The sequence below is a fragment of the Somniosus microcephalus genome, chromosome 27 (assembly GCF_052327205.1).
Source record: "Somniosus microcephalus isolate GS21.2 chromosome 27, FLI_Smic_1.0, whole genome shotgun sequence".
In the NCBI taxonomy this organism is placed as follows: Eukaryota; Metazoa; Chordata; class Chondrichthyes; order Squaliformes; family Somniosidae; genus Somniosus; species Somniosus microcephalus.
The window spans coordinates 12,621,246-12,644,416 of NC_141013.1; the positions used below are offsets into that span (position 1 = coordinate 12,621,246).

At 47.1% G+C, this 23,171-nt stretch overlaps 1 protein-coding gene across 3 annotated transcripts in view; it reads right to left on the minus strand.

The window, feature by feature from the left end:
• Positions 1 to 15,222, minus strand: part of LOC147099976 (perilipin-2-like) — a 48,213-nt gene extending 32,991 nt beyond the window's left edge. Inside the window, exons 1-7 of one of the 3 annotated variants that reach the window (XM_085968527.1) lie at positions 15,154 to 15,222; positions 12,329 to 12,482; positions 9,973 to 10,020; positions 9,492 to 9,690; positions 7,826 to 7,908; positions 6,395 to 6,656; positions 535 to 725 (exon numbers count right to left, since the gene is read on the minus strand). In XM_085968527.1, coding sequence (XP_085824653.1) covers positions 535 to 725; positions 6,395 to 6,656; positions 7,826 to 7,908; positions 9,492 to 9,690; positions 9,973 to 10,011 — 774 coding nt within the window. In that variant the 5' untranslated portion in view covers positions 10,012 to 10,020; positions 12,329 to 12,482; positions 15,154 to 15,222. Of the gene's footprint in view, positions 1 to 534; positions 726 to 6,394; positions 6,657 to 7,825; positions 7,909 to 9,491; positions 9,691 to 9,972; positions 10,021 to 12,328; positions 14,025 to 15,153 lie in introns of those variants that run through there. The other 2 variants (XM_085968526.1, XM_085968528.1) reach the window with 2 other exon arrangements.
• Between the last annotated feature and the right edge of the window lie 7,949 nt (positions 15,223 to 23,171).

Below are 23,171 nucleotides of genomic sequence, written 5' to 3' on the forward strand. Positions count from 1 at the left end.
ACAAGTCAGGAGTGTGATGGAATATTGCCTGGATGGGTGCAGCTCCACCAACACAAGAAGCTCAACACCATCCAAAACAAAGCAGCCCACTTGATTGGCACCCCATCCACCACCTTTACATTCACACCCTCCACCACCGGCGCACCGTGGCTGCAGTGTGTACCATCTACAAGATGCACTGCCGCAACTCGCCAAGGCTTCTTCGGCAGCACCTCCCAAACCCGCGACCTCTTCCACCTAGAAGGACAAGGGCAGCAGACGCATGGGAACACCACCACCTCCAAATTCCCCTCCAAGTCACACACCATCCTGAGTAGAAGTATATCACCGATCTTTCATAGTCGCTGGGTCAAAATCCTGGAACTCCCTCCCTAACAGCACTGTGGGAGTATCTTCACCACATGGACTGCAGCGGTTCAAGAAGGTGGCTCACCACCACCTTCTCAAGGGCAATTAGGGATGGGCAATAAATGCCAACCTTGCCAGCGACGCCCACATCCCATAAACAAATAAAATACCACAGGGTGCACTTACCGTGAGGCAAATATCTGGTACCAAAGCAACTATTTCTTGCTTTTGCTCTTTAGCATCCTGAAAGAACATCACATGTTTGTAGGCATGGCTGTACAGTTTAGAGGCCAAAAAATACATCCGCTTGTAGCTCCCGTGAGATGGTTTGGAAGGGCTGACAGTTTCTTCACTCGGTAAATCCTCATTTACAGATCCTAAGGAAAAGAAAGTGAGTGAATATTCTGAAAAGCATGAAGCTACAGGTTTCGTTTTAATATTGTGGGAACACAAATAGTGGGCAACGGCCAGGATGCAGCCTTCCCCCATTTCGAGTCCTCTAAATTTCCACTTTGCAGCTCCCAAGACCAGACAGACAAAGTGTCTGCGGTGCAAGTTGGGAAGAGGCAGGGGGAAATAAGAAAGGAATTCAGCGATGTACAGTTTAATTTGGATAGTTGCGTTCCTGGTCTGAATTCCCCTCTTCCCCAAAGCCAAGGGGCTCACAAAATATAGGTCTTGTCTTGTATTTAAACTTTTACCACCAAGGTCACTCAAATCTGATACTTACTTAGTGCTGTTGTGAAATGTTCAGGAGCACCGAGCAACCTATCGGTGGTTTAGCATTTCTTGCTGCATCTATAAGCTATTATAACACTGGTTTTGAGACAGTCTGATTAGTGTATATAAAAGCTGGTAGTTATGGCGAATACGGAGAGATGTCCATTGCCAACCTTTGCCAACAATTGTAAGATATGCTTAGTCCAGAAGTCAAAAAGGCGTTCCTGTTCAAATAAGTCCCATTCATTCAGTATCCTCCACCGCCATCAGAAACGCCGCGTGCTCACGTGCTATCCGAGTTTCGTGGGACTAGGGCCGAAAAATACTCTTGGCCATTCCCAATGGTCCAGCAACCCGACTAGGAGCTTCTTGAATGAAGGGTTGGCGGAGGAAATGATGGGGTAAAGGGTGAACCTTTGCTCTTAGATTATCAATAGGATCTCAACCAAGATGCATTACTGTCTTGTAACATATTCTGGTCAGAAGATTTAAATTGTTCAATGTTAGTGTTTTGCAGCAGGTGGTGACAGTTCCTCCTTTGTGATAAAAGCACATGATTGGACAATGGATTTAACTGACTGACAAGAGGAAAACCAGGACTGATGAACTAATTAAGGAATTTGGCATATTAGTAATTTGCTATAAGAGAAACGAACATTTATCCCATTACCTTAGACATATTTTTATAAATGTATTATAGCTCCTTCAAGCACACGGTTATATGTAATTACAAGTTCCATACCAGAACATCTGAATTCTCAATCATCTGAAAATGAATAGCCTGGAAGCTTCAGGTGGTGTTGCATGCATACCGTACAACAATTGGAAATGTGTCCAAGTTAACATATCAAGAAGACACAAGGAAAGATAGCTCTACTTATTTGCCAAACACAGAATATCCTCTCATCTGAAAAAACATTAAATCAGCCAGAATGTCTATGCAATCTGGGCAAAAACCAGAGTATTTATTAAAATAACAAGTCTACTTTTTAAAAGTATGCTTTGGAGCAGTTTAGTTGATTTGGATTCCAATCAGATAGAAGTGGAGCTTCAGGACAGCTCAACCAGGTGTTGCTCAGAGAGGAACTTTGATGCTGCTGAAATGGAGAGTTGCATTGGACAAGTGACCAGATATGGACGAAGGGTCATCGACCTGAAACGTTAACTCTGTTTCTCTCTCCACAGATGCTGCCTGGCCTGCTGAGTATTTCCAGCATTTTCTGTTTTTATTTCTACTTTACTACTTCTTCAATTGAGGTTCCTTGCACCACTTGCTTTGCCTCTTCAGCCAGGTTTCTCACTTTAAAACAAGAGCACGGTCAACATTTTTCTTCCACTCAGCTACCGTCACAAGACCTTAAGGAGGACGTCATCGGCACGAGGACGTACGAGGCAGCATTAAATCCCACCTCTTCAGTCTCGGATATCAAGGATCTTTCTACAAGTTGTCCCAGCCTGAACTTCATTGGTTTGCGAGCTTGCCAACGACCTACACTTACTCCCACTGCAGTTAGTGTTCTGTGTTTTGGTTTTAGCAGAGAGCGACGCCAGTATTTTACTGCTGTTTTCACTGTCAGCAGTGTAGGATGGATAGCCATTCCGGATTGTACTGAACAGAGTGTACAGTTTTGTTGGTTCCATTGCAGGTCATAAATTTAAATGGTTCACTCACGGTGCCCACAGGGAACTGTTTCAAGAGGATTGTGACTGACACACAGAACTATATTGAGGGTTATAGCGACTTTTAGAAGGCACTTATTCTTCCATCACATTCAAAAGAAATGCCTTATAAATGTGTCTTGTCGTTTGGACAAATTTTCTATCCCTCTACAGTACACTAGCGGTGTAATGATGTTGAAAGACAGAACATTATTTTCTATTGCAGTAGAACTCGTCTCTGGTTCGGTTTTATTTTCTGAAATAAAGCCAAACTAATGACCATTTATGAAGCACTTCCTTACTACATTCTCAGGATGCTTTACAACTCATGGGGCTGAATTTTAATGGGGAGTTGGGTTGGGAGCAGGGGCGGGGGCTCCGAAGCAGTCAGGAAACCCGGGAGAACAGGTTTCCCGCAGGCCCTGCCGAATTTAACGGCAGGGCCCGATTTGCATGGAAAGCCTGTTTCCCACCCGCAGTCAGCCAGATTGAAAGGCTGCCTGGCCATGGGTGGGTAGGCCTGTGGCTCTAGGCCCCAGAGAGGAGGGAGGGATCACAGCAACGATCAGGGTCAGGAGGAGCAGGGGCAGAGGGAGTGGGTGTTGGCAATGACCGGGGGCCGGAGCAACAGATGGGGGCCAGGAACGGGTTTTGGGGGGGGGGGGGGGGGGGGGGGTGGTGCGGGGTGTTTATGTAGGGGCGCTGGATCCAGGAGGCAAGTGTAAAAGGCACTTCCCTCCTGGATCCAGCATCTTCACCTTACTTTAGCTGCCGGGTTCCATGAGGCCTGCCAAACCCGATCAGCAAGAGTTAAATTCAAAATGGAGGTTAAAGCAGAGGCTTCCAACCGCATTTTAATATTTAAATGGCCCCCCCACCCCCTGTTAAAACTGGAAGTGGGTGGGTTGGAGGCAGGTTCTGGTCAGGATTCAGATTTTTAACACGAACGTCCCACATGACCCTGACCCACTCGGGTTTTTTTTTTTTTTTTTTTTTTTTTTTTAAGGTTAAAATTCCCTCCATGGCTTACTTTTGAAGTGTAGGCAATCACAGCAGCCAATTGGCACAAAACAAGATCCCCAAAACAGCAAAATGAACAAATGACTGGATATTCTAATTTTGGTGGTGTTGGTTGAGGGAGGAATGTTGGCCAGGACACTGGGAGAACACCTGTTCTTCTTCGATTACCACAACATGATCTCATGTCCACCCTGCACAGAGAAACAGGGCCTCGGTTTAGTGTCAAATCCAAAAGGACAACACCTCCAACAATGCAGCAGATCCTCATTTGTTCAAAAGGGTTAAATTATGAGGTTGCACAGACTAGGCTTGTATTCCCTCGAGTCTAGAAGATTAAGGGGTGATCTAATTGAGGTGTTTAAGATGATTAAAGGAGTTGATCGGGTAGATCGAGAGAAACTATTTCCTCTGGTGGGGGGAGTCCAGAACAAGGGGGCATAACCTTAAAATTAGAGCCAGGCCGGTCAGGGGTGATGTCAGGAAGCACTTCTTCACAAAGGGTTAGTGGAAGTTGGGAGCTCTCCTCCAAAAAGCTGTTGAGGCTGGGGGGTCAATTGAACATTTCAAAACGGAGTTTGATAGATTTTGGTTAGGCAAGGGTATTCAGGGCTACGGAACCAAGGCGGGTAGATGGAGAAGTAGGTTGGAGAAGCTGGATTTGTTTTCGTTAAAGCAAAGGAGGTTGATGGGTGATTTGATAGAGGTGTACAAGATTATGACGGGTTTGGATAGGCTAGACGGGGAAAGGCTGTTCCCACTAGTTGATGATACAAGGACTAGGGGACACAGATTGAAGGTTTTGGGCAAGAGATACAGGGGGGAGATGTGAGGAAAAACTTTTTTTTTTTTTTTTTTTTTTAAATATAAAACGCAGCGAGTGGTGAGGACCTGGAACTCGCTGCCGACAGAAGTGGTGGAAGTGGAGACACTCAATGTTTTCAAGGGGAGACTGGATAGACACTTGAGGGGAATAAACCTGCAGGGTGACAGGGATAGAGCGGGGGAATGGGATTGACTGGATTGCTCCAGAGAGCTGGCATGGACTCGATGGACCAAATGGCCTCCTTCTGTGCGGTTATGACTCTATGGAGTTAAGGTAAAGATCGACCATGATCTAATTGAATGGCAGAACAGACTCAAGGGGCTGAAATGCCTACTGCTGATCCTATGTGACTTGAACCTACGACCTCAGACAGTCTCAGCAATGTCTTAAAGGCGGCATTTTAACAATGGTGATTTAAGTTCTTGAGCCACCACCTCCCTGCTTGAACTCTGATCCTGTCTCTGAGTGCAGGAGCCACATCACAGCAGCATACACAGTAAAACTGAACTGCAGCAAGTGACACACCTTTCTGCACAGTACAGAGATTTCTGGTGTTTGTACGTTTTCCTGATTTAAAAAAAAACCTGTTAAAATGTTGGTCAGCACTTTTGAGCCATGGTTGTCCCAATGCAACCGCCAGTGGGGTCTTTGACTGGACAAGCTCAATTTATGTACTACACACATTAGGGCAGAATGTACGTTAAATGCTACTGGACAAAATCCGTAAGGGGAAAGCGGTAAATGCCTAATGCTCATTTTGCCCAAATGTAATGAAAGTCAGTAGCTATAGGATCCATTGTGACATTTGTGTTTAAGAGATGAAGAATCAGTCAGTATGGATAGGACTTGATTCCTGGAAGACAGCACCCTCTGGTGGAAGGTCGAGATATTTGGTTTTTCCTCCCAGTGTTTTATGATAAGGTACAAGAGACATGGGCCTAAAAATTCGGTTGCTTTGCACCTCCCGTTGGCACTCTAAGAGGGCGCAAAGCAACTAGCACCCGGGCACGGCGCCGCCACCCCCAAAATTCAGTGGCGGCAATAACCGTTAGTGCAGCGCCACTCATGCCCCGGCTACGCCATCTGACTTACCACCGGACGCCATGTCCGACGCGGTCAGGGGGCCTACCTGCGGCCAGGGCGACGCTAATCAAAGGGAAGTTGCCGGACGCCTGCCAGCACCTGCCCCCGCCGCCTCTGAAGCCCCCCCACGGAGTGCTGGCTGTGCTCCGTGAGCCCGGCACTCTGATCCCTGGTGGCCCAGCTGGGCCCCGGGTCGCGCTGCGCAAGGCACCTCCCCTTTAAGAAGGGGAGGAAGGCCTGCAGTACCGCGGCGCGACATGCCACAGCATCCCAAGAGGGAGGCGGGGCGCTTCCAGTAGCACCCCGCTTCCCTCTTGGGGCGCTACCGATGAATTTCGGCCGCAGGGGCGCTATTTTTTCAGGACGCTAAAAGTAGTGCCCCGGCAAAGTTAGCACCCCAAAGGGGGCGCGACTAAATTTCCCCCCCCCCAAATGGGCTGATGTGAAATGCTATACACAATCATAGAATCATCGAATAGTGCAGCACAGAACAGGAGGCCACCATTCGGCCCATCGCGCCTGTGCCATCTCTTTGGTAATGCTATCCAATTAATCCCACTCCCCTGCTCCTTCCCCACAGTAATCTATTTTCCCCCCCGTCAAGTATTTATCCAATTCTCTTTTGAATGTTACTATTGAATCTGTTTGAGGGCGAGTTATCCATGTAGTCTTGAGATCAGACATAAGGAAATGGTGAGCAATTTTTTTTGTTGTAAAAAGCTGAATATAGAGGATTCTTACCATTCCCATCTTCATTTGGCAGATAAGAGTCAACCAACTGCTCAGATTTCAATAAAGCACCATCGACTCCACTAGTTAATAATTTTCCAATTCCACTACTTAGGACAGAAGTCACACTTTCATCAACTAAGCCTTTAGTTTTCTCAAGTCTGCAGGTCACCACATTTATTGCTTTGTCAGAGACATGAAGGATAGGACTGGTGAATTTCTCTCTTAGGTTCTTCATTTTCTTAACTGCCATTTCTTTCACGTCGGATGCAATCTGCAAAGACATCAATACAGATATTGTCACAGTGTAAATCCAAGTTAATGCCTTGATTGGATGAATGAAGAACTATTGCAATGAACCTGGCACTCACCCTACTTAAAATACAAGTTTCTAAATTCCCTAAAGAGTTATGTCACACAACCCTTCTACTCTCTGCCCCTCAAGCTGCATCCAAATATCGCTGCGTAAAACACAAGGGAAACTGGAGCAAGGAAAAGCTCAATGAAGCCAGAGTTCTAGAAAAAAGAAAGTTTCAATCTCCAGCATTTACACTAACAGAAAATGCAGAAGAAATCCATCAGTGTCTAGCGAGAAAAAAAGGGTTACACCCAAAACATTAATCTGTCTTTTCCCATTACAGAAGCTGAAAAGCATATTCTGTATTCCTGGTACAGGAAACTGTGTGCTATCCGGCACCGACGGCACCGACCGGTTGCCGTTCCCTCAAAACTGCCGGACAAACCAGCGTTAATGTTGAAACATACGGAACTTCAGCTCCGTATCTGGCAACAAACACTGTTGCTTAGCAACAGCTTCTAACAGTCAGCCGTACCTTGGAAGCGTCTCTGTAGCTTAGCAACAGCTTCACAGAGACTTTGCAGAGCCTGACTGTTGAAAAAAAGCCACGAGAAGAAAAAAAACTAACAAAACAGCTCCTGATTTTTGCCGGTGGCTCGAGCTTGCCGGACATTTAGCCTCCGGATAACAGTTTCCTGTATGTCTGTTCTTGCTTATTATTCTATCGTGGACCCCTTCTCACTAATCCTCTTTTTTGATCCCCTGTATTACAGATTGCCAAATATCTTCCGCAACATCCCCCCCACCAAAAAAAAAAAATCAATGTTGTTGATATCTCTATTTTTGCAATCTTCCTTTCGCAACAAATATGTTCTTAAGTGTAGAAAAGATGCATTTTCCTTCTGACTGAATTGGTTATAAATGCACCCATTTGACCCAAGTGTATGTTTGTCTATTGAGCATGAAGTCAAGCCCTTCTCAATGTCAGCATATTGAAGTGCACTGGGACCCCAATAAGGAGCACTAAAGAAAAGAGCGACCTTCAGCTTTGGGAAAACCCTCGTACAACAGTGGAAACCTTTCTTACTCCCCAGCAGTAGTTTTATTTTCCAACCAGTGACCATAATGAAAGGCAAGACACTCACTTTTGTGGAGTTCTCGTGGAGTACAGGAAACTTCTCCTCTAGATGGTCAAGTCCTTTACAAGCATAATCATTGGCAACTGCAACTGTAAGCCATAATATTCCTGGTTATTACATGAGTGGAACAACTTCATTGCCGCTGTGTCAGATTCCTGGAAATCTCTATGTAACACCATTGTGGGAACACCATCACAAGGACTGCAGCAGTTCAAAGGACTACCACCATTGTCTCAGAGCAACTGATGTTTGATAGAACACTCTCCACTTGCCTGGATGAGTGCAGCTCCAACAATACTCGAAGCTCGACACCATCCAGGACAAAACAGCCCGCTTGATTGGCTCCCCATCCACCACCTTAAACATTCACTCCCTCCACCACCGGCATACCATGGATACAAGGTTCTTCAGCAGCACCTCCCAAACCCGCAAACCTCCACCACCTAGAAGGACAAAGGCAGCAGACGCATGGGAACACCACCACCTCCAAGATCCCCTCTAAATCAAACCCATCCTGACTTGGAAGTATATTGCTGATCCTTCATTGTCACTGGGTCAAAATCCTGGCACTCCCTCTCTAACAGCACTGTGGGAGTAGCTTCACCATACAGACTGTAGCAGTTCTAGAAGGTGGCTCACCACCACCTTCTCAAGGGCAATTAGGGATGGGCAATAAATGCTGGCCTTGCCAGCGACGCCCAGATCACATGAATGAATTTTTTTTTAAAAACTAGGGATGGGCAATAAATGCCAGCCATGCCCACATAATATATGATAACAGTGACTACATTTCAAAAAAAAGTACTTACATAGGATTAACAGCACAGAAAGAGGCCATTCGGCCCAACCAGTCCATGCCGGCGTTTATGCTCCACTCGAGCCTCCTCCCGTCTTTCCTCATCTAAATCTATCAGCGTAATCCTCTATTCCCTTCTCCCTCATATGCTTGTCCAGCCTCCCCTTAAATGCATCAATACTATTTGCTTCAACCACTCCCTGTGGTAGCGAGTTCCACATTCTCACCACTCTCTGGGTAAAGAAGTTTCTTCTGAATTCCCTATTGGATTTCTTGGTGACTATCTTATATTAATGGCCTCTAGTTATGCTCTTCTCCACAAGTGGAAACACTCTCTCTGTATCCACTCTGTCAAAACCTGTCATAATTTTAAAGACCTCTATTAGGTCACCCCTCAGCCTTCTCTTTCCAAGAGAAAAGAGACCCAGCCTGTTCATCCTTTCCTGATATGTATACCCTCGCATTTCTGGTATCATCCTTGTAAATCTTCTCTGCACCCTCTCCAGTGTCTCTATATCCTTTTTATAATATGGCGACCAGAACTGCACGCAGTACCCAAAGTGTGGTCTAACCAAGACTTCATTGGTTATAAAGCACTTTGGGATATTGGGAGGTTGTAAAAGACACGATATAAATGTAAGTTTTTTTTTAATACCAAGAGCAAAAAATGGCACTGATTCAATTACAGTTGTTGACAGGACATCAGTGTGTTAACATTTTAATGACTTGCAGCACATACCTACAACTCCCTACACGGATTTTTTTTGCCATTTTGCCACGATGGTGCACACACTTGAGATAGAAAGCAAGACAATACAGTTTAGGCAGATTCACATACTGAGCACAAGGTTAACACCACAACTAGTATCTCCTTACTTTGAGGTTGAAGTTTCTGAAGAACTGGCTGCACGCGGTTCAGAACTAGAGCTGTAGTTCTTTTTATTCCTCTCTCAGAAACCTCGCAAACCAATGTGACAATAGCGTATTTTTCCTTGGTGTTGTTATAAGCATTGTAGAAGATGTCACAAGTGGAACTTACTGCCAACAGGCTGCTGAACCTCTTTATGAAGTTCTCCTGTAAAAGTCATGAGATACAAGTTATATTTGGATATGTAAATAGATTGCCATTGGCACTTCAACATCCAAGAATGCTATACGTAGTCATTTTGAACTGGCTCTTGATTATCAGTTTACTAAGTATATGTCACCGATGCCTGTTACAAGACTCCCATTGCCCAGCAAGCCATTATTAAGGTGGCATTAACAAGCTCCCTTGTTAAGAGCCAGTGCTGATCCAATGGCCTATTCTTTCCCTTCCATCATTTGACATTGTAGTTTGTTTTGTGTTCATCCTTACCTTACTTTCGATGCAATTGTTCTGCCCGTCTCCTGCCATTATGACAACCTGCAAACAGCAAGTGCACACCTGTGTAAGTCTATGCCCAGCCACCAACTTGAGAAGCAAAAAAGTTACTGTATTAATACTATTGCATCCTCAGAAGGCAATACTGCAGCAGTGAGATTATAGTGCAGGATTGTTAGGTAGAGGAAGTAAAGACTTGCCAGAGACTGATGCCCAAAATGAGGAAGCAGGTAAAGCAAATAAAGGCATAGCACCCATGGGTGAAATGGTACAGGTAAAGAAAAAGTGAGATATAACCAGGCAAGCCCTTGTAACGGGGGGCTCTGCAGAGAAATATGTGGATAGCAAGTTGGACAGGGATAACAGTAAGGGAATTCTGTTTTTTGCTATTACTAAGGGTCATCAATCGGTTTTCAAGCAGGGAGAGGAGGCAGGATGGGGAGGAAAAGAAGCAGAAAGAGGGGTCAGCCAGTAGTGGAAGTACAGGTGGGAATGGAGCAAACAAGAGCAGAGGAAAGGTGAGCAAGCTTAAAGCAGAGTGCAGGAGGGCATGTTATCTCAGCTTCTTCCATCATCGAGAGAAAGAATGAGCAAGATAACTAATTTCAATGAATTGTTACTAAAAACAGGGTACAAAAGGGAATTGACATAGTATGAACTTCTTCCTTGAAGAACCTTTACAGGAAGGGTAGTCTACACAGGATTGCGCCAGCTTGGCTAGGTTGATAGCATTCTCATCCGAGTCAGAAGTCTCACCCCAGGACTTGAACACATAATCTAGGTTAACCCTTACAGAGCAGCACTAAGGGAGTGCTTAACTGTTGGAGGCACTATTCTTTGGAAGAGACATTAAACTGAAGCCTTGTCTATCTTTTATGGTGGTTCAGATGGCCATAAAAGATCCCATGACACCATTTGAGGAACAAGGAGTTATTCCCTCCGCACCAAAGTAGATTATTAACTGGTTCATTAGTTGATGTTTATGGGATGTGCAAACTAGCTGCTATATTTCTTCACCCAGAGAGTGGTGAACCTGTGGAATTCTCTGCCACACAGGGTAGTTGAGGCCAATTCATTAAATATATTCAAGAGTTAGATATATTTCTTAAGGCTAAAGGGATATGGGGAGAAAGCAGGGACAGGGTACTGAATCTGGATGATCAGCCATGATTGCATTAAATGGCGGAACAGGCTCGAGGGGCCGAATGGCCTACTCCTATCTTCTATGTTTCTATTTACCCACATAATATTGACTGCACTTCAAAAGAGAAATAATCGATTATGCAGCACTTTGGAGCATTCAGAGAGATGTGATAAGGCACTATAGGAATGCAACTTCTTTCACGAGATGGAGCACTATTGGCACAAAACAAAATTGGGATTTATTTAAAATACTTCAGTAAGCAGATGAGCAAATGGTCACCAGAGGTAGAAGCAGTCAAGCAAGAAAATTCCAATTGAATTACAGTATTAATTATTAAGTTTAAATGCATTAGTACTAATCAACTATTGGAATCGAGATACACAGCAGGCAACGATACAGACATTGATATCGTGGAAACAACTTCAATCAGAAGATGGACAAGAGGGAGCTAAACACATTTAAAACTAAAATGGCATTAGGCTAAACGAAGGTTTTATTGGTGCAGCGGGGGTAAGCTGTACTATGGAACTCAACAGAAATGCTTCAGCATACTTAACCATGATAGTCCAGCCATGATAGTCCAGTAAGTCAAAATGATTAGACTGTTCATAGATTTTTATTTACATAGAATTAACAGCACAGAAACAGGCCATTCAGGCAAACAGGTCTATGCTCCACAAGAGCCTCCTTCCGCCTCTCACCATCTAACCATATCCTTCTATTCTTTTCTCCCTCGTGCTTATCTAGCTTTCCCCCCCTTAAATGCATCCATGATAGTCGCCTCAAATACTCTTCGCGGTAGCGCGCTCCACATTCTCACCACTCCCTGGGTAAAGACGTTTCTCCGGAATTCCCGATTGGGTTTATTAGTGACCAACTTGAGCCTAATTTCCAGAACCCATAAATATTGTAAACTGCAGGTGGAGAGAATGCAGTGGAGGTGGTTTTGTACTATTGTATTTGCTGAGATACACAGTATTAGCACTAGGAGACTAGCTCTTCCAGGTGAACTCAATATTGCTGCCAAATTTGAGATCAGTCTACTACGCACTTGGCAGCAGTGTCATAAGGTCTCAAGTTCTATACTTAGGCCCAAAGGTGCAGCAAATCTGCACTTTTACAGCTAGTTGCTGTTGGATGTTGCCACTGGAGGGACTATTGCTCTCTAACCTATTAAGCTAAAAGTAACTTTGAGGGGGTGCATACCAGAAAAATACTTTGTTTTTTTCTGCCAACTGGGAGAATGTTCGAACGCCCACTTGAAATCTGTCACTGCGGAACTGTCAAAGAAGCTTCCCCTGCAACATCGGTGCCAGCCAGAATAGCAGTGCCCAAATGGTGGCAGAAAATGGAGTGTTAGCTAATGAGGAATTCAATAAAAAAAAAGGAATAGACACTAGCCAAATGGAGACATCTGTTAAGAAGTTTGAGTCAAGAAAGATCAATACACATTTGCAAAAAAAAAAAAACTAATTTTTCATTAAATTTGATATTAAAAAAGCCTTCTTGCAAGTTAAGCAATGCAATAAGCTGTAGGTCAAAAATCAGCAAAATGTACTCAGTCAGCAATATCTACCCTTCCGCAACACAGTGAAGAGGGACTGAACTATCCCAGTCTTACAAGCTGAGCCACTCTTTAGCAAGGGAAAGTTAATAAACTCTTGTGCAAGTCTAGGACAAGTCACTATGACCCAGTGCTGCGGGGCTGGCTGGTTGAATCTGGAAAGAAATAAACTTGATTATAGGAGAATTTTATTTATTTATTTATTTATTTTAAACTGCAATTATTTCCTCCCGTTATTAAAACCAAAAATGCCGCTGCAAATCAAAGACCTTTCATTGCACAACAAAATCATCACATACAACAAGTGCAATGTAGACACTAACTGCAGCCATTGCCTTGTAGGTTCCATACCAACCCAATTATTTATTGACAAAACTATTAGACAACAGACAAATCATGTGCAAATATAGGACTGGCCAGGTTATCTGTACAGGAATATCCAGAGAGGATTCAACAGCAACTTTCAAAAGAGGAATTGGGTAAATACTTGAAGGGTAAAAAGTGCAGGGCTATGGGGAAAGAGGAGTGGGACTATTTGGATAGCTCTTTCAAAGAGCCGGCACAGGCACGATGGGCCAGCCTACACTCATTTGTATGAACTTGCTGTATTTTGCATGTTAACAGTCACTCTGTTTCAAAGTAATTAACTGTACGTCACGATATTTCAGAGAGATGTAATCAGGTGCAAATCCTTCTTTCAGTGATCAATTTGGCAACAGCAGTATGTTTTTAAAAAAAGACATCAACCACTCCAAAACTTGTCTGCAAAAGAATTCTTTCCAAAAAACGTTGAAGAATCGATTTTTCTAATCTCCGTGGAGGGGCGATATCTTTGTATTTCCTCCACACTACCCACTATAGCCATCTCCACAGCAAGCCTTCATTGAATTTTATACCACAGAAGCAGCCCATTACACCCATGCCATCTCCCTGAAAAAGCTATTGACTCAGTCCCATTCCTCTGCCCTAGCCTTTGTTTAAATATTTATTCTATTTCCTTTTAAAAGTAGTTAGAGATGTTTCTGCCACAGCTGTCTGTTCCAGTGCATTTTGTACATTGTTTCATTAAATGCAACACATTTTCACTACCACTTGTAATATGATTACCACCAAATGGGTTGCAATAACCAGTAAAAAAAAGTCTAAGATCATGTACTGATTTGCACAGAGGGAAGTACAGAGTGAAACAGGAGTCTTAATGAGGGGGAGGGAGGGAAAGAAAGAGAGAAAAAGACAATCTATACAAGACTAGGCAGCAACAACTTGTACAGACTTGTTCACCAAAAGTATAGTTCGCAAAGGAAAAATAACTTGCATTTATATAGCGCTTGCCACAACTTCAGAATGCCCCAAAGCGCTTTACAGCCAATTAAGTACTTTTTTGAAGTGTAGTCACTGTTGTAATGTAGGAAACGCAGCAGCTAATTTGCACACAGCAAGCTCCCACAAACAGCAATGTGATAATGACCAGATGATCTGTTTGTAATGTTGCTTGAGGGATAAATATTGGCTTCCAAATAGTGCCATGGGATCTTTTATGTCCACCCGAGAGCGCAGACGGGACCTCGGTTTAATGTCTCATCCAAAAAGGTGCCTCCGACAGTGCAGCACTCCCTCAGCACTGCACTGGGAGTATCAGCCAGATTTTCGTGCTCAAGTCTCTGGAGTGGGGCTTGAACCCACAACCTTCTGACTCAGAGGTGAGTGTGCTATCCACTGAACCAGAGCTGACGGAAGAGGCAGAAGAAAAGGTGCCACACTGCAATCATCTGTTGTGAGGTGGTCTTACTCAATGTCACTTATTCCACCCATCTCTTTTTTTTGAAAATATGGATTTGCAGCGAGTGTCACTCTTTTTGATCATAAATCTCCACATCTAATACTTCCCTCTGGCTAAATATTATTTTAAAGAGGTATTGCAACTTTGCCTAAAGTACAGTCGCTGCACTCCAAATCCAGGTCTGGTTGGGACCTTCTGATTTCGAGAAGGCGCCATGTAACTACAAGGATTATTAAAGTCAAAACAAAAACACACAAAAACCCAAAATTGTTTGCAAGCTTGCAGGCGTTAGAGAAAGTTAAGCCACTGAAAAGTTTGACCCGAAAGAAAACCTCCATCGATCAATACTTCGGGAACTCGAGTTCTTTAACAGCAGCCCGGGTGAGCCCATCAATCACCACAGGTGTTGGTGGGGTGGGGTTGAGCTGGAGATAGAACGGTACAGTCCCGCAAAATAAAACCAGACCTGGGTTATTTAGTTAAAGCCACCTCTCGTTCCATTAATAGAAGTTAGGGCACGCTGATTAACTTGCTTAATAACTTTCAAACAAATTGCAACTTTAAAAAAAAAATCACAACTGTGTTTAAAAGTTGCTCCACAAAATACCGGGACTTAAGTGCGGAAGTCAAACAGTTTCTAAGTGCTACAGCTTTGCTTTATAAAGAGTCACAGCCCCAGATACTCACAGCAGACCGGTTCTTCCCGAGCAGCTACAATCAAGCGCTACACAGGACCCAGTACTCCCGAGTTTAGAGCTATCCTGAAATTAAATAGCATGCGGAGCCCACCCCTCCACGCCCATTGGACAGCACCGTCAAGTCTTACTCTTGCTGGAAGAACAGTTAGCCAGCGGTGTAATCAATAGTTCTTGTGGTTTTATCCTGCTGTTGGGTTGTCTGTAGAAGGGAGGAGCTGTGATGTATGCAGAACACTGGGGCCACAATACAAGCAGTGGGGGCTTCCATCTGTTGTGCCTGAGCGAATTCCAGACTTCAGTTAGCCTGGTGTGGGGAAGTGGAAGGGAAAATCAGAGGGAGCATCCTCATCATGTACATTTTAGTAGCTCAGCTCAGTGCAGTATTGACAGAGGGCTTGGAGTATCCACCTACACTTTTAACCATATGGATGTCCTGATAGTTGCAGACTTGGACAAAGGAGCTGAATTCCAGAGGTGTGGTGAGAGTGACTGCCCTTGACACGAAGGCAGCATTTGACCGAATGTGGCATCAAGGAGCCCTAATAAAACTGAAGTCAATGGGAATCGGCGGGGCGGGGGAACTCCCCACTGGCTGGAGTCATACCTAGCACAATGGAAGATGGTGGTGGTGATTGAAGGTCAATCATCACAGCCCCAGGACATCACTGCAGGAGTTCCTCAGGGCAGTGTCCTAGTCCCCACCATCTTCAGCTGCTTCATCAATGACCTTCCTTCCAACATAAGGTCAGAAATGGGGATGTTCGCTGATGACTGCACAGTGTTCAGTGCCATTCACAACTCCTCAGATAATGAAACAGTCCATGCCCGCATGCAACAAGACCTGGACGACGTTCAGGCTTGGGCTGATAAGTGGCAGGGAACATTTGCGCCGCAGAAGTGCAAGACAATAACTATCTCCAACAAGCGAGAGTCTAAACACCGCCCCTTGACATACTGAAGGGATAAATACAAGTCCTAGCCCTTTTGGGCTACCCCAGATCAGGTGTATTCACCAGACGTTCACCTTCAACTTAAGTTAGAGATAGCCGAATTCTACAAGACACTTAAATGGGTCTAAAGGTGCAGGCTGTCACTCCCTAAAGGAAAGGAACGACTGAAGATGTTACTGTCCTCCAGATAGTACTTTTAATAAGTTTAACTAGACTGTAACCTTCCGGATATTATGAGGGTCCGGAATACCCCCCAGAATTCTGCAACTCCTTACAAAAGAGTGTACAGAAATTGGGTTCGCGAGTTTATACAGAAATACTCTTTGAGACAATTCTAAAAATATAGTTTTATTTAAGAGTCGACATTCAGTTAGCAGCTGTTGAATCAGTCGCAACATTAACAATTCAAAATACAAATGTTTTACAGTTCTTATTTCTCAGAGATCCTTATTCTCAAATCTTTACTTTGTTACATTTCTTACTTATTTCTAAATCCAGATTATCCACCAAAATCAATTACTTTGATTACCCGAGACTCAAAGTTAAAAACTTAGAGCATGCCTGTGAAGTTGAGAAACGCTTGGTCTGTTCAGCGAGTTCTGACTTTCTGTTTGAAAAGCTCTTATTTTTAAATCCTTTTTGCAGTGGTTTGTTCTTTGAAGTTCTCTGCTGATGTCAGCTAATTGTCTTATTCATTCTCTCTGTTTGAATGCTTTCTATCTTACTATCAATTCAACTATTGCATGCATAATTATGTTTCTACCTTTAGGTGTTCCAAAAACCATCATAAAAATAATATGACAGCTATAGTTTCTGTTTGATGCCATTCTTACAAAATGCTTTCATTCAATTCTTAATATTGGCTTTACTGGTTTTTAGCAGACATTGTGACTCCGTGGTGTTCCAAGTTCAATACAAACACAATGTAATTGCTTGGTGCATCTATTGAAGTCATATCTTCAAAGTGTTCTTGTTGGTATCATATTTACTATGTATATATTAAAGACACTTCAACTAGGGTGGTTCATGCATTTCTAGCTATCTCAATTGGTTGCATATTTAATCTTATGTTTCCTGTCTTCCAAGTTTAACATAAAAACTATTTGACCAACAGGTGTTTCTTTCACTTGATGTCATCTTTTCAAAGGCACATGCCTCTTTTAATGTTTGTGTTTCTGTTTTATGTGTTAGCTTATAATACCTTAAACTGGGTCTTCCCATTGTGTTATTCCCAAACTCCAGACCTTTCGGAAGCACCAAACTGCCATTTCAATGGGGTAATTGTTTTAGTATATTTAACTAATTCCCATTTCAAAGCTTGTTTGGTTTTTACAACTTTGTTAAACAACTGATCTTTATCTCAGAAGCCTGTTTTCTGTTTATAGCCTGTCTCCGAGGCTTTAGATTTTTAAACCCAGTATATCATGTATTAATAATATCAGTATTCTGTTCATATTATGGTGTATCTTTTTGAAATATGGTATATTCCCTCACAATTCAATGGCATTACCATCGCCGAATCCCCCACCACCAACATCCATGGGGTCACCATTGACCAGAAACTTAACTAGACCAGCCACATAAATACTGTGGCAACAAGAGCAGGTCAGAGGCTAGGTATTCTGCGGCGAGTGTCTCACCTCCGGACTCCCCAAAGCCTTCCTACCATCTACAAGGCAAAAGTAAGGAGTGTGATGGAATACTCTCCACTTGCCTGGATGAGTGCTGCTCCAACAACATTCAAGAAGCGTGACACTATCCAGGACAAAGCAGACCACTTGATTGGCACCCCATCCACCACCTTAAACATTCACTCCCTCCACCACTGGCGTACCCTTGCTGCAGTGTGTACCATCTACAAGATGCACTGCAGCAACTCACCAAGGCTTCTTTGGCAGCACCTCCCAAACCCGTGACCTCTTCCACCTAGAAGGACAAGGGCAGCAGGCGCATGGGAACACCACCACCTCCAAGTTCCCCTCCAAGTCACACACCATCCTGACTTAGAAATATACCACCGATCCTTCATCGTCGCTGGGTCAAAATCCTGAAACTCGCTCCCTAACAGCACTGTGGGAGTACCTTCACCACACGGACTGCAGCAGTTCAAGAAGGCGGCTCACTACCACCTTCTCAAAGGCAATTAGGGATGGGCAATAAATGCTGGCCTCGCCAGCGATGCCCACATCGCATAAAAACAAATTTAAAAAAAGACACCTAACTGCTCATGGTCATGTATAAGTTGCGATTGGTTTTAGCAAAATGTTGAGAGTAATATCTCAATATGGAAAAGTTTCGGATGTGGCACATTGGGGAAACACTGTGTGTATGTAGATAAACCTGTATAATCCCCTTTTAACTGCTGTATTCCCCTCCCCCCGCAAGACAGTTGCAGGCTGAGAGGAATAAGGCATGTTCAGACTTGCCTGCTGCTGAGAGAAGGAAAACCAATCAGGTTTCAGCAGGTGACCAATCCGTGAGTCATCACAGGTTCGCGGGCTTTACGAATTCAGTACTGTATTGTGAGAGTTGTAGTAAAGACCTATTTCTTTTAGCTCGCTGTGTTGCCTATTTCTTTACGCGGGAGACCGTAGTCCCCCACATTGGTGACCCCGAATGTCGGCAGCCGAAGCCCCCGACTCACACAGCCCTACAGAGGCCAGCAACGACCCGACGGCAACCAGCAGCAGCCCGATGTCGGCCGGCGCCGTGTCCTTGAAGCTCCCCACCTTCTGGGAACACCAAGCACCAGCTTGGTTCGCGCACACGGAGGCCCAATTCACCCTTCGCAGGGTTCAAGACGATGAAGAAAGGTACCTCCACGTAGTCTCAGCACTAGCAAGTTCCACCGCCGCCGAAATTCTCGACCTGCTGGGGAACCCACCACAGACCGGCAAGTACTTAACCATTAAGGGCTGCTTGCTGCAGGCTTACGGCCTGTCCAGTGAGGAGAGGGCCCGCAGGCTTCTCTCACTGCCAGGCCTCGGCGACTCTACCCCGACCCAGTTGATGAGCCGGATGCTTGCACTCCTGGGCTCGGAACCGCAGTGCTTCTTGTTTCGGGCCCTTTTCCTCAGCCTGCTCCCTCAGCAGGTACAGACTGCCCTCGCGGGGTCCCCGATCATGGACTGTGTACAACTGGCAGCCGCCGCAGACAAAGTCTTCGCCGTCGCCCAACTCGGCTGTGCAGCCGCGAGGCTCCCCAACACCACCGAGCGCGCGCCGCCACGCCAGGCCGCAGAACTATGCTACTACCACGCGCGTTTCGGCCACAAGGCCCAACGCTGCAGAGCACCCTGCTCTTTCGATCAAACCAAGATGGCCACCCGGCCCAACGCATCAGCCCCGCGCCGCCGCCTAGGCCCGCTCGACCGCACCCCCGCCGCCACGATGGCCATCGGCACCGCAGGTAAACTGCTGTACATAACCGACTCCCTTTCAGGGCGCAGATTCCTTTGCGACACCGGAGCCCAATGCAGCATAATTCCTGCCTCCCAGCTCGACATCCAGGCAGGCCGCAGCGGCCCACCCCTCGTGGCGACAAATGGCGCAGCCATCGCTACTTTCGGAAAGTGACGGGCCGAGGTTTGTTTCAACGGCCAGCGATTTACGTGGGATTTCGTGACGGCCTCGGTGGCACATCCCTTGCAGGGCGCCGATTTTCTTTGTGCCCACGGACTCCTGGTCGACGTCCGCGACAGGCGCCTGATCGATGCAGCAACTTTCGCTTCACTGGCCTGCCAGCAGAGCAGCAGCCCGGCCCTTGTTGGGTCCTGCTCCGCCCCGGCGCATGACGACTACGCCCGCCTACTCGCAGATTTCCCGAGGCTCACACAACCGACCTTCTCAGCCGCGGCAGTCAAGCATGGTGTCGAGCACCACATCGCCACTACGGGACCACCAGTGTTCGCCCGAGCCAGACGCCTGGACCCAGCCAAGATGGCGGTGGCCAAGGAAGAATTCGCCACGATGGAGAAACTGGGCATCATCCGCCGCTCGAACAGCCCCTGGTCGTCCCCCCTCCACATTGTGCCCAAGCCGGGCGGTGGCTGGCGCGCCTGCGGCGACTACAGATGGCTCAACGACGCCACCACGCCCGATAGATACCCCATTCCGCACATCCAAGACTTCTCGGCACACCTAGCAGGAAAGTCGGTCTTTTCCAAGGTCGACCTAATTCGCGGCTACCATCAGGTCCCCGTCCACCACGCAGACGTCCAGAAGACGGCGGTCATCACCCCCTTCGGACTGTTCGAGTTCCTGCGCATGCCCTTCGGGCTCAAGAACGCCACACAGGCCTTCCAACGGCTCATGGACTCCGTCCTACGGGACCTGAGCTTCCTGTTCGTCTATCTGGACGATATCCTCGTGGCTAGTACCAGCAAGGCTGAGCACATCGCGCATTTGCGCTCTCTTTTCCAGCGCCTCAGCCAACACGGGCTAATCGTCAACCCGGCCAAATGCCAGTTCAGAGCAGCCCAAATTGACTTTCTCGGCCACAAAATCTCGCCAAGGGGAGCCATTCCCCTACCTTCCAAGGTGCAGGCGGTGGCGGACTTTCCCCAGCCCACCTCGGTCAAGGCGCTGCAGGAATTTTTGGGGATGGTCAATTTCTATCACCGTTTCGTGCCCAAGGCCGCCTCACTCATGCGCCCCCTCTACGAAGCCACCAGGGGCAAAACGGGCAAAGATCAACTCACCTGGTCCAGCGAGATGGCGACAGCCTTCCACCAGACCAAAAGCGCCTTGGCCAACGCCACACTACTGGCCCACCCCATCCCGGGCGGCAAGACCGCCCTCACCACGGATGCCTCGGATTACGCCGTTGGCGCCGTCCAGCAACAGTGGGTCGAAGGCGCGTGGCAGCCACTGGCATTTTTCAGCCGACAGCTGCGCAAGAACGAGCAGGCCTACAGCACGTTCGACAAAGAGCTCCTGGCCCTGTTCCTGGCAATCCGGCACTTCCGTTTCCTTCTGGAAGGCCGGCCGTTCACTGCATTTGTGGACCACAAGCCGCTCACTTTCGCCATGGCCAAAGTAACCGAACCGTGGTCCGCGCGCCAACAGCGCCAACTCAACTTCATCTCGAAGTTCACCACGGACATCCGCCACGTCGCCGGCAAGGACAATTTGGTGGCCGACTGCCTCTCAAGACCTTCGCTCCACGCAGTGCACCTGGGCGTCGACTACACCAGCATGGCGAGAGACCAGGCCGCCGACGCGGAGATCCAGGCCCTCAGGACGTCAACCACCAGCCTCACTCTGGCCGACATCCACTTCCACGTAGCAGGCACAACCCTCCTGTGCGACGTCTCAGTCCCCTCGCCTAGGCCGGTCGTCCCATCCGCCTGGCGCAAGCGAGTTTTCGACATCTTCCACGGCCTCTCACATCCAGGGATGAGTGCGTCTCAGAAACTCATGTCCGCCAAGTTCGTCTGGCCTGGACTCCACAAGGATGTGAGAGACTGGACCAACACATGCGTGGCGTGTCAGCGCGCTAAGGTCCAGCAGCACACCAAGGCACCATTGGAGTGTTTCCCGGTGCCCGAGAGGCGTTTCGACCACGTCCACGTCGATCTGGTAGGCCCCTTGCCGCCATCGCACGGTTTCACACACCTGCTCACGATCGTCGACCGCACCACCAGATGGCCCGAGGCGATTCCCCTCGCCTCCACCACCACGACCGACGTTGCGCGAGCATTCGTCTCGACATGGGTGGCCCGGTTCGCCGCGCCGACCGACATATCCTCGGACAGAGGCCCCCAGTTCACCTCCCACTTGTGGAATGCCATCACCGCCGGCCTCGGCACCAAGTTGCACAGGACAACAGCCTACCACCCGCAGGCCAACGGGCTCTGCGAGCGCTTTCATCGTTCCTTGAAAGCCTCCCTCCATGCCAGCCTGGCCGACACCAGCTGGATTGACAAACTACCCTGGGTCCTCCTGGGATTGCGCACCGCGCCCAAAGAGGACCTCCGCGCCTCCGCGGCCGAGATGGTCTACGGCCAACCGCTCAGAGTACCAGGCGACTTCCTCCTCCTGACAACGGAGCCGTGGTCGGCCGCCAGACAGCTTTCCCTGCACCAGGACGCGGCCCAGCAATTCCGTCCAGTGCCCACTTCGCAACACGGCCCGCAGCCGTCCTACGTGCCTCGAGACTTACGACATGCGGAGTTCGCCTTCGTGCGCCGGGACGCGCACAGAGGCCCGCTGCAGGCACCATACACCGGCCCCTTTCCAGTATTGGAGACGGGGGACAAAGCTTTTCTTATCGACGTCGGCGGGAAGCCGAACCTTATTTCAGTAGACCGCCTCAAACCGGCGCACCTGGACCTCAGCTTCCCGTTTCGGCCGGCTCTTCCCCCACGGCGGGGCAGACCTCCCGCGTTGGCGGCGGCCCCACAAGAGGACCAAGACACGCCAGAACCTTACTTCCCGGCCGCCGCCCCACCTTCGCCAGCAGCCCGTCCAGCCAGCCCACCGGCAGACCAGCCGACGAACCAACCGGCCGACCTCCCAGACAGCCCTCCTCACACGCCAGATGGCTAATACAGCTGCTACGGCCGCTTGGTCAAACCTCCGCAGAGACTGACTTTTACAGTTAACGAGGATTCTGGGGGGGGCGTGTTGCCACATTGGGGAAACACTGTGTGTATGTAGATAAACCTGTATAATCCCCTTTTAACTGCTGTATTCCCCTCCCCCCACAAGACAGTTGCAGGCTGAGAGGAATAGGGCACGTTCAGACTTGCCTGCTGCTGAGAGAAGGAAAACCAATCAGGTTTCAGCAGGTGACCAATCCGTGAGTCATCACAGGTTCGCGGGCTTTACGAATTCAGTACTGTATTGTGAGAGTTGTAGTAAAGACCTATTTCTTTTAGCTCGCTGTGTTGCCTATTTCTTTACGCGGGAGACCGTAGTCCCCCACACGGTCATCAATCAATCCAAATAGTTTATTCTTAGCAAAAGTAGTAAAATATATGTAATCATGAGAATTTACAAACGCATAGAAGTCCTATAATGCTTGCTACATATTCAGAGACTGTGAGAATCAATG